The sequence below is a fragment of the Convolutriloba macropyga genome, chromosome 7, assembly GCF_964194025.1.
Source record: "Convolutriloba macropyga chromosome 7, txConMacr16.3, whole genome shotgun sequence".
NCBI lineage: Eukaryota > Metazoa > Xenacoelomorpha > Acoela > Convolutidae > Convolutriloba > Convolutriloba macropyga.
In genome coordinates this window covers 74476085-74488113 of record NC_134474.1, presented here as the reverse complement: position 1 = coordinate 74488113, position 12029 = coordinate 74476085, and the positions used below count along the sequence as shown (strand labels likewise).

At 36.4% G+C, this 12029-nt stretch overlaps 1 protein-coding gene across 1 annotated transcript in view; it reads left to right on the top strand.

Moving 5' to 3' along the window:
* The first annotated feature begins 541 nt into the window (after positions 1-541).
* LOC142342536 (putative ammonium transporter 3) overlaps positions 542-12029 on the top strand; it is a 29501-nt gene continuing 18013 nt past the window's right edge. The window contains exons 1-5 of the mRNA XM_075393893.1: positions 542-938; positions 6559-6678; positions 7222-7541; positions 8018-8258; positions 8969-9087. Of these exons, the coding sequence (XP_075250008.1) occupies positions 778-938; positions 6559-6678; positions 7222-7541; positions 8018-8258; positions 8969-9087 (961 nt within the window). The 5' untranslated portion in view covers positions 542-777. The remainder of the gene's footprint in view (positions 939-6558; positions 6679-7221; positions 7542-8017; positions 8259-8968; positions 9088-12029) is intronic.

The following is a 12029-nucleotide window of genomic DNA, read 5'->3' as shown; positions in this document are numbered from 1 at the left end:
CCAATATTGAGCTCTCGGTGTTTCTGCTCTCAGAGCCCACCGTGCCCGGGTCTTCGTAGATTCTGACAATCTTGTCCCTTTTCTACGATTGGAACGGAATATGTGAACCTATTAAGCTATGAAATCTATCAATATGCTCCCTCTTTGTTCACGAGCCTACCAATAACGTGCAAAATGAGACAGCAAAAATTCCTCTAATTAACGTTGTTGCAATTTTGACAAATGAAAAATACTTGGATGTTAGCTGTTGTATGCAGTGTTAAAAGCAAGATTTTAAAAAGTGCATTGGAGGAGGGGGTAAAACAAAACTGCGCGATGAATAAGTTTGGGATAAGACCAGGGGTTGAATTGAGAAAGAGGAAGAATGTCTCTATTAGAGGGAGCAAATGGACTGTTAGTTTGATGTCCTTCTTAAGATTGCACTTCTATCTGAAGCTAAAGTGAAAGAAGAGCACTACTGTTAATTGAACTTCGAAACAAATTTACCCCTCAAAGGGTAACTTTGACCATTAAGTGTAATGGAATTGACTCCACTTGTGAACTACCGTGGAAAAATGGCAAATGTTATTCCCGTGAAAATTCGGAAACTTAGATGTTAGGTCATAATAAAAAGCTAATTGCGCACACAAGATTCGATTCAATTTGGATAAGAAAACACTAAATGTGGTAGCGCAAACCGTCTAATTATCACATTATTTTTATATCGGTAATATACACAGGCACGCAGTACATAGATAATTTTTATCGAATTTTTACAACTGTTGGACGTGGTGTTGAATGTCGTACGGAGGGAGGGTTGGAGTCAGTGACCCTTCCATTGTCACTGATGAAGGGTTCAATGTCAATTCTACTGTCTCTTCTGCTGTGACTGTGTCTACTTGGGATGATGCCACCTGGATTCTCACTTCCACTTTCATTATATTCACTATGCAAAGCGGGTAAGTACACCCACTTTATAAGTGAGCAGCAACAGGGGGGGGGGGGGGAGGGGGGTTTCGCGACAACTGGGAGTCTGATCTTCAGCCACAGTTTGCTTAACAGCCGCAAAGCAATAGCTGGGGCTATTATTTTTAAATAATAAATTTGGATGGTGAGACAGGTAAGGTCGCGGTCAAAGGGTGAGTTTTATGGCCTAATTGCCCAGATGAGCTGTTGTTCATTATTTGAAAGTCATTCAGAACTTAGGTAAGTATTGAATCATTCTACTTCGGAAAAGCTTAGAAATAACAGATAGAGGGTGCTCTATCATTAAAGCGCAATTTTGGAGGAAGTGCATTTGTTCCTTTTCGTTTAAAAAGAGTGAAAATTTTAAGCTGAAATAAATTAGCGCTATGGAAGAACACAATATTTAACAAGCGAAAGTTCAATACTTGTTGAAGTCCTTAGACAATTTTGAAGCATTACAATTGTATCAACCCAACGGTTACTGATTTTGGTTTTTAGCCAAGTAGAGAAGCTTAGATTTGTTAGAAATCTAATAGCTGACATACAGTGCATTTTTGGAAAAAGGGTGTTTAACTGCTCTCAAACGAAGTTTGGCTATTAGTCTTTTGGTCTTTGCGTGACCGTTTTTTCATCTGGTCCTTATTAACTTTTCGTCCTCATAAACTAAACAGGTTTTGTCCGCAGAGCATCAAGCGGCAGAGCTGCCCTCTTGGAGCATTACCCCCCAATAGTCTCTAAGTCTGCGATTGACCGAAACTGTTGAAGGGATGTTTTCGTGCAGTGACGGTCAGTCACCTCCCCCCACCCAACACTTCACGTCCATCTTCTTCTAGATGCCAATTTGAACCCCCCCCCTTCGTCCGGCCCTCTCCCCATCCCCCCTCACTTCTTTTGCTTGTCAACCGCCCCATAACGCTTTTTTCAATGAACTTGTCAACAACATTCATTATAAAATGGACAAGAAGTTCACTTCTCTTCAGTTCATTGAATCTTCAGAAGTTCAATGGATCTTCAGAAGTTCAATTAGAACTCTCCGGAAAAACCAATTAGGCATATAAGCAATTAAATTATTGATAGTTCCAACTGTAAACAAGAGAATTAAAGCAAAAATAAAATATTGGAAAACAAAATACAGACAAAACTCCAAATTTTCAGGAATTTTAATGACATATCTTTAAAGAACAACTTAAAATTCCATTATAACGTTACTAATGACAAATTGTTTCAGAAATAATAAATGTTAGGAACAATGGACAGAGATACCATTTAGGTTTAATAAATTTTTTTCGATCTTTAACGAGACTTCAATTTTTTTTCACTTGGTAAATATATGTAAAAACAAAAAAAGGACAAAATTTCAATGAGAAAAATTTAACAAAAGCATTAAATGCCCAAAAACCATTTCAGTCAACGGGATTTTGAAACACTGAGGCACATACATTGCGCATTTGTAAGACTTCTTCGATTTTTTGTAAAAAGTTATTACCATGTGAGATCAGTTTTTATTTCACTAGATTGAATACTTGTATGATTGGAACGACGGGCAATAAATCAGTTTTGAAGCAGCTTTGAGTATTAAAAAAGGCTATTTCGTCACGTAAACAACTAACTTTAGCGAATAACAAAAGATGTAATCCAAAAACCAACATCTATCCGGTTTTTGAAAGATTTTCAAACTGTAAGTTCTCGAATTTATCAACTAATTCAGCTTATTTAGCCTCCAATTAGTTTCGATTAAATTCCTAAAGCTCTATTAAAAAGAGCGTATGGAGCGGAAGTATGACCCCTGTTTTCAGTTATAAATCTAAATTAATTTACTTTACATTCAAATTGCTAAGAAGCAGCTCACAAAATTTTACTTTGAAACAGCTGCAACTTCCTGCTAACTGGTATGTTTTACCAGTTGTCAAAACAAAACTTAAGTGCATATTTTTCATATTTTTTAAAACAAATTATAAAACCATTTTTTTTTCAATTATGTATGACTATAAAGCTATTTGGTCTTCTAAGTTAACAAAAAAACGTAAACCCAATAGAAAGCAACCAAATTTACCTGAAAGAAACAAATGAAAAAAGAACCATATTTAGGTACAACTCAAAAGTTATGACAAAACTGGATGCAATCAATTTTAAATCAATGGTAAGTTTTCAGATGAAATGGAAAGGATTCAAACCTGAGTGTTAAAAGCTCCACTGAATGAGGTTGAAGGGCGATACAAGAAAATAACAACAAGCACAGTCAGAACTCAAACATTACCTTTTTAAGAAAAAACTATTCGCTGTCCAACCATAAAAACCATTACCTTTGAGTTAAAGCCATTGATATGCTTCTTCTGTGTCACTACTAAAATGAATGAGACTTTTCATTACTCAGAATGTAACAAACTTACAAAAGAAAAGAAAACAACTAAAACTCAAGACGTTATCACAGGTTTACTAAAACAGATGGTTTCAAAGTGATCAATGCCATAATGTAAGATGAGCTTTATTTTTGACTTATTAGAACTTCATGGAGACTTGTTAGTAATTGGACTCACTCACAAAAAATTTAAAATGTAAAAATAGACAAAATTTACAAAAAATTTTATTTAAAACCTTTAGTGTGACTTCAACAAAGTCATTGGTTGCCCACAATCCAATCCATACTACAAAAAACCAGAACAGAAGCTAAATAACTTCATTTTATTAAAAACAAAAAATGGCTCTTAGAACTGAAAAAAATGTTGATTCAAATCCAAATCTGTTTTACACTTAAAATCCGCGGGGAGACAAAAATGGCATTGGTATCGTTTCAGGTTTTCTAAAACCTGTGAATTTAAAAATAACAGAAAGATGAAAAATTGATTAAAAATGGCCAAATGTGTGAACACCAATAGTGTGAATAGAGAAATTTTCGCAAAAATCTCAATAACTCGAAATAGACGAAATTTTGAAACATTTTTTAATTCTACACTCTACAATTGACGGGCTTTCGATTGACTCGGTTCACATCTCTCGATAAAAATATCGTTAGGCCAAAAATGACTAAACAAAAAGCAGCAAATTATAGCTCCTCATCTCCTCAAGTGAGGTCAGAATAAATAACTTTCATGAAATGGCACTGAAAGAAATGCGATTGAATTGTCAGAACGAAAAACCAGCAAAACTGAAACAAAATCGGAATTTGGGAATTAATAGCTCCGGAGTTAGATTTTTCATGCTCGCGTTTTACGAATAAAAACTGTCCTTGTTACCAGGGTTGAATTAGTTCACTTAGGAGGCGAATAAAAATTTGTTCGCGTTTCTTTATCTCAAAACAAGAGGGAAGCATTTCAAGCTGCATTTTGCCTAAGCTTTTGTCTGTGCTCTCTTTGAGCAAGCATTTGGACTTCAAGGAAATGAGACAGTTTCTCGCGCGTAATATGTAAGGCAAATCGGAGCGTTAAGGCATGTATAAGACGTAATTAAATGTTATTTTTGGTAAGTACATGCCTAGATTCCCAAAGGTAACCTTTTGATACTGGTATTATAACGGTGCGATAGAAATCAGTCAATTGTTTGAAAAGATCTGCAATCTCAGGAATATACGCGTTATATGGAGATCATTTTTTGCAATAAATAATGAGCTGCGCCAAGTACACAATCACCCTGTACTCTTACATGAGTTTGAGGGTAATGAGGGGGGCGGGGGTAATTTCTCGACACGGGTATGACAAATAAGAAGCAGGAGGTTTATGACTCAAAGCTCCGGAGTTAGCATCATCGACAAAAAAAACTTGTGATTTTTGTTATCGACACTTAGAATGGTTAAATACTTAATATGCAGGTTCTAAAATTTGTTCAACAATAGTTAAATGGAGATAAACTGAGGCCTTGATATGAGAAAATTGATGTGGCCAAATGGTTATTAATTAAGCAAATATAAAAAAAAATAATTGAAAAATTTGTGCAGGCAAAACAGCCGGCACAGAAGATCAGATGATTTAAATCAAGATTGAAATCCGATTGCTACTGAATTGCAAGGGTTGAAATGTTGTTTCCCTACACAAATACTTCAATGAATTTTTTTTCTATATTTGTCTAATTAATAGCCAGTTGGCCATATCAACTCTCTTCTCAGATCAAGGCCTCAGTTTATCTGCTTTTGACTATTGTTGCACACAGTGTAGAACCTGCGTATTAAGAATTTAAAAATTCAAAGTGTTAAAAACACAAATCACAAGTATTTCGTCCATGGATCAATTTTCTATCCCTGAATGAGTTTCACGGCTTAAAAAGGTCCAAGTTTCACTGACATAGTTGAGAAATCTGGAGCCCAAAAAATCTGGAGATCAAAAAAGTTTTGGCCAAGAGAATGAAGGCACACAATCAATGTCTGTTGATTCGGTTCCGTTCATATTCGGAAAAATAGTTTATCTTTCAACATCTTGCAAGATTCTGCCAGAATCCTGCAAGATGATGCATTGTCTTACAAGAATTTCTTCCAAAATTTTGCAATGTCTTACGAGATAAACTTCTAGAATGTTGCATGAGAAAATTTTTCTTGAAAAAATCTTACAAGATAAACTTTAGATAGATATAGAGGGAAGGAAACCTAACGCTTCACATTTTGGAGCAAACTATTGATAAGTAATCTTATTGATGAAAACATGCAAGTGTAACAAGAGAAGAGAAGTTAACAAAGACGAGAAAAGCCACTAATTGAAACTAAAATGAGCTCCTTTTCTGGCGACCGAATTGCCGTGAAGTTGGTTTTTGCAAAGACTAGTGGTGCTGGGACTACATTTTCTCGTGATAAAAAATATTCGAAATATATCAGTACGTACTTTAAAATAAGAAATTTCCAAAATTGTTCCCTTAGGTTTTAATACACTCAATGTACTGATGCTATGTTTTTATATAGGAGATCGCAAGCCGGCCGTAAAAATATTTTTCAAGAGGCCTTGACAAAGTAAAGTAGAAAATTTTCTGATTTTGCAGAAACATTTCTTAAAAATCTCAGCATTTAAAGACACACATGTGTTGCTTTTTCAAAATAATTGAAGCAAACTTGTTTAATTTTTTTTCAGATATACCCGATCAAGGAAAACAACGCATGAAATTTGAGAGTTTTAATGCATTTTTATAAAGGTAATTTTTTTAAATAAGATATACTGCCCACTTTTATTTTTTGACCCAAAAGCATTTCATTAAAAAAGAAATTTCGTGTGGGGGTCTAGAAAGTGCTTAAGAGAATTTTGAGAAGAGTTGAATTGGCGTTGAACTAATTGCAGCACTGCTCGAAGTCGTGCGAAGTTTGGGGAAAATGTGAAGATACGTCGAAGGAAAGTCGGGGTCTTTCCCATTACAGCCCCCCATCCTCAGCTTAGTGGTCTTATAACCTATACCCACGAATCATGGTAATTATACCATAATATGCTGCGGGGGGGGGGGGGGTGTATAATGCAAAAAATTCGAAAGTTGCACGATACCGCGGGTTTTTCCGTAATATTTCAAAATTCAGCGCTTTTTCTCTGCTCAGCATTTGACGCCGTTATAAGTTCAGACCTCTTCCAGCAAACTTGAAAAAAAAAATGCTCAAAATTTGAACGAGGTTTTCTCTCCAAAAGATGACATGACTGAATGACTGATTAGATTTGGACTGCTAGAGTCTGGCTCAGTGAGCAGGAAGAACGAAGTGAACATCATGACTAAGAATGGAGTGGATGTGTTGTTTGGCAGTCTCTCCTACTGGATGCTGGGATACGCCATCAGGGAACTGTCTCCTCCCCCCCCCCCCCACCTCGTACTGAACAAAGTTTGTTTTCATTTACCATATTTGCACAAACTACTGATTGTTTTTGCACTGAGATTGGTTTGCTTAAATACAAAAAAAATAGGAGAGTTTAAAACCCGTAGATTTCCACCAGATTTGGTCAAGTTATCAATTCACCAATAGTTATTTTGCATGTTCAACTATGATAAGCAAACCAAGGTTAATTTGTTCTAACTTCAAGCATTTTAATTATTTTTTTAACGAACCCAAGTGTAGTGTAGCATGAATTAGTTTTTTTCATCATCGGGAGATTTTAAGTTTGAAATAAAAAATTTCTGGTTTATTAAAAATTTTTACACTGCCTCTGATATTTTATTCTACACAATTAAAATAATATGAAAATTTAGCTTCAGCACATTTTTAAATAAGGGGTGGGAATAGCCATTACAATACAATTATTATATCCCATTAAAAATAGTAAAAATATCAATTAAGTATAGGCTCATCTACCATAGAGAAAAATGAAACAGTTCCCCCATCAGTTTTGGCCATCCCTCTCTCTTCGGACTGATGGGATTGGGCGATTTCTTCACGTATACTAACGACCCTGACACCATGGGCGATAAATACGCCCATTTCTTCTTCGAGGCCAGTTTCGCAACCACCGCCACCACAATAGTGTCGGGTGCAATCGCAGAGAGGGCAAACTTCTTGGGCTATGTGATGTTTTCCTTCTTCAACACTTTCATCTACGTCTTTCCGGCTCACTGGATCTGGCACGAAGACGGGTTCATATTGAAGCACTTTGAGGCGATTGACTACGCTGGAAGTGGGGCTGTTCACTTGGTGGGGGGTGTAACTGGTACAGTATTTTTGATTTTCACTTTCCACGCTCACACTTTAGGGAAAATGGTGGGTTATTCGTTCACGAAGATTAGATTATAGAGCTTAGTGTTAATAACCACTCATACCATTCATTAGAAGGCCATGAGAAGCAGATGAATTATGTTTATCAATCATGTTTTTCATATCTTTTGTCAAACTTCTTTTTAAAAATGGTCAAATTTCGATTTAGACTATAGTATTATAAAGTATTTCCATTTGAACTACTGTAAAGCCCCACTAGATATTTAAAACATTTTATATAAGTCGAGGTCCAATCTGGAGAAGGAATTCGACTGGTAGGACTTTTTTGAGAGGTTCAAACTAAGCCATTCAGTCTAGTCCCATAATTTTTACAAGTTGTCAATTTAACTGAGTAACTAAGTTATGTAAGTCATGCAATCTTCTGATAATTTTGAATTGTTTCTTTTATTGTTATCATTGTTTTCATTCTAGCCCTGACAGCCGCGTGGATGTTGGGTCCCCGGAAGAACAGGTACAAGCACCCGGAGTTGTTCACGATGGACTCGCCCGCCACTGCCATCTTCGGCCTCTTTATGCTCTGGTTTGGCTGGATGGGCTTCAACTGTGGCTCAACTTATGGAGTCACGGGTGGAAAGTGGAAGCTGGCAGCCAAAAGTGCAGTCACAACTATAAATTCATCCGTCGGAAGCGGAATTGTTTCCATCATATTAAGGTGTCCCTAACTTCAGCTCACACATCAAAGTGACCTTTACACTTAATAAAACTTAAGAGCAAACTTTATGAAACTTTATAACCTTTATAAAACCTTGTCGGTTGCATTATTTAGATCAGCGGTACTGGTGACATCCACCAGTTATACATTTTGGCCCTACTTTCGAGAGTCTGGCATGTTAAAAGAGCATCCCATTTCATATGATCTTTTTGCGAGAGCTCTATGGGGCACATTCGCGGTCCAAATTGCAGGGCAACCAAAAAACACTTGGTAATTTCCACAGTTTTTGCATGAAGACTGGTCAGAGATTACTGTCCTGTGGCAGTCTTTTCCAACAAGAATTTTTGTTGTTTTCAAGTTTATAGAACATACCGAAATAGACGTCCCCTACTTTTTGTGTAAGAATAACATTAACAATGGTGGTGATTCAGTGTTCATTCTTCTTTTAAAAATTAGTTGCCTACTTATGTTGAGGTTCCAAATCCAAGCGACCTCTCATGAGAGCATCTTAGGTAATTTCGGACCCGAATTACGTGGTCGCCCAATAGACTTGATCAGATGGATCAAAGCCGAACATTCTCTATGATCTTAAGTCCGAAAAACGATCTGAGCAGAGGTTACTTGGGTCTGGAGCGTCAATCTGGGTACGAATCAGTCAAAATTGCTGATAAAACTGCCCGCTTGATTGTTTGTGTTGTTTTGTTTTGTAGCTATGTGTTGAAGAATGGCAAGTGTGAGATTCCCCTGATCATCAATGGACTGTTGAGTGGACTAGTTGGGGTGACTGCACTCTGTCCTGTCATTACACCTGGCGAGAGTATCATCATAGGTATATTTACAAACTGGCTCCCAATTTTAGGCTCCTCCTACCTTGACAATATAAACAATTGACAATTATGTTTCTATTAGACAAAATTGCTTCTGAATAAATTGTCGAATTTTTTCGCATTAAAAGCCACGAAGCGATAGCGGCTATTATCGTGTTTTTTTTTACAATTCACAGAATTTGAATTGTATTGGGCGCTGTCTTTTTTTAAAGATCTGTTCACACATTTTCATGATTTTTGAAATCAAATTGGAGTAGTGATTTTGGTCACGTCGAAACAGTAAGTGGAGCGAAAAAGCGAGTGGTTTTGCGGCTTTAAATTGTTTAACTCTAATTTCAAAATGGTGTATGAACAAAATTTCGTTTGGATGCTAATGATTTTTTGTTTACATGCGGCAATTTCACTTTGATTTTTACTGTTTTTTCAATTTTTTTCAACCGGATTTTTTTCTTAATTGTTTTACCAATCAATTCTTAGTTCATTCTAGGCCTAGTTTTTTGTTTAAACCAAATTTCCTTTTTCTATAGTGGTTTTTCGTTCATATGCTGCATTTCAAATTCGATTATCTATTTTTTTAAAATATTTTTGATCTATTTTTTTAGAAATGGCTTCGCTCATAGTCCCTTCTAGGTCTAGTCTTTTGTTTAGTCAATGAAAATTCTTTCAATTGTACGTGCACGTCAGGACTCGACCCGTATGTTTTTCTAATTTGTCGTCTCCATTGATGATTCTTTTCTCATTCATTTTTTCAATTTTTTCAATTTCAGTTACTTCTACTGCTTTGCAGTTAAAATTTGTGCGCGTGCGGTCATGTGTTCTGCTTTAAGGTCAATTGCGTGACTTATCTCACTCAAAAAATCACTTCTGAACTCACTTAAAGAACTTTAAATTTTATAAACATTTACTAGTTAAAGATGAATAGTGTGCATCTAAGTAGTGCCAAATGTATGTGCCCTACTTCTTGTCTTTAGTATTAGAGTCTTGAGTTTTTGATTTCGAATATTAATTTCGAAAAAGCTCTATTAGGGTTTTTCCTTATAAAGTTTATGTGTCTCATAAAAATGACAGTCCGAATCTAGCCCAAAAAATCCAGTGGTCTATTAAAGAACTGGTGGTCAATCTGTATATCTTGTTTCATTAGTTGTTTCAATTCCATGGAAGGCTACAATTTTCTATGGCGGCAATCTGCCGGCTGTGTTCTTTTTTGTCTTTTCTGACCTATAATTAAATGAGAAGTAATATGTTTGTTTTCAACCTGTTATTATCTGCTTTTTTTTGTATGCAAATTCCATTCCTGGGATACCTTCTCCAGGAGACAATTTTTTGGAACCAGTAAATATGTATTAGCTGGAAGTTTTTACGGCTACTTCCAGACCGCGGGATAATTCAAGAGTTTCTTTGCGAAATTCCCTTAGATATATTTATCTTATGTTTGCATTGAAAACGGACGATCTCAGATGATTGTTTCCTTGTGATCTCAAAATATAGTTTTTGGCTAGCTCCTTTTCCGTAAAATTGTTCCTAAGACTCTTTTCGTTGTCGTTTTTTTCTGTTCTGAAGTAGACACATCGGCCATATGAGATATATCATTTCTGTGTGTGATTTCATTTGTGTTTCCATCATCTTCCAAAGCTCCTAAGTGGTTAAATTATTGAGTTCCCAATTCGAGTACTTGCTCTTATGTCCACGAGACATCACTATCACTCGGCATCAGGTCTATGTTATGCAACAATTCAGTTCGTCATCAACAATGTTTTGAGTGTTTCTCCTCACATTCTGCCTTTTTCCTCAAGTTTCTGACAACAATGTTGCCGATTCATTTTAACTTGGGCATTGTATGATCTTCGTTCGCAATCTGATTGGGCCAATGTACCGTCAATTTTTCTCTCATTGATTGATTCAGTGGTTGTTTTTTGTTTTTAAATTTTCGGGTCTGTTTTATCTGGAGGTTGTGAGATGGACTTATCCAAATGGACGCTCTCTTTGACAAGGTTCTCTTCTATAATAATTGTTGTCCCATCGATTCTGAGTGTCAGAAATAGGCCTTTTTATGTCCTCTGAGTGCTTATAGCGACTAATTGCTCTCAAACGAAGTACGCAGCAATTAAATTAGTCCTGTTGGTCTTTTTTATGCAATTTTTCGCTTGACCGATTTTTCGTCTGGCCCATTAGACTTTTCGTCCTCAAAAATGGAATAAATAGGTAGGGCTCGGAGGGCATTAAGTTCTCCTAGAATCTTAAGCCTTACCATACTTTAAAAATACGGTTCACCAAAACTGTTTTCAGGAGACAATATTATGGTGTGAGGAGCGGTTTCGAACCTCTCATCTAGCCTTTGATGAGACCCTCATTGCTTGAAACCAACTCCCCCCCCCCACCACATACACACCCCCACAACACACACTCCTGTCACCCCCTCCCTAATGCTAGCATCCCTAAACCCAAGCTGGCTACAACCCAAGCCAACCGCTCGCCAGTCGAGCAATTCGCCTGACGTTGTTCGGTTATGTTTTTTTCTATTGAAAGCCTAATTAATTTAATTAATTACCTAAAATTTCTTAATTGACTCGCGGAGCGCAGGACTCAAGTTCCATACAGAGAGCGAATTAGACATTGAATTTGGCTGCCGCTTCTAAATTTCAAAAAAGAAATAATGCAGCTGTTCCTACCCCAAACTTTAGCTAGCAATTTAGTTGTCATTTGAATAGTTAAATTTCGTATTAGTGAGGGTTGAAGCCACATCTTTGTATTCTGGTACAATATAATTGTTCGAAGGTTTCATTCGCATGAACTCTTGAAAATAAATTAGTTTTTCTGAAGCTCAAGGTTAACAAAAGATAACGTAACAATCTATTGAAACACGTACGTGCAAGATTTAGAATGCCAAATCTTAGCACTGCCAGACTTTAGAATGCCAGATCTTCCATTATACAGTACCAGATCT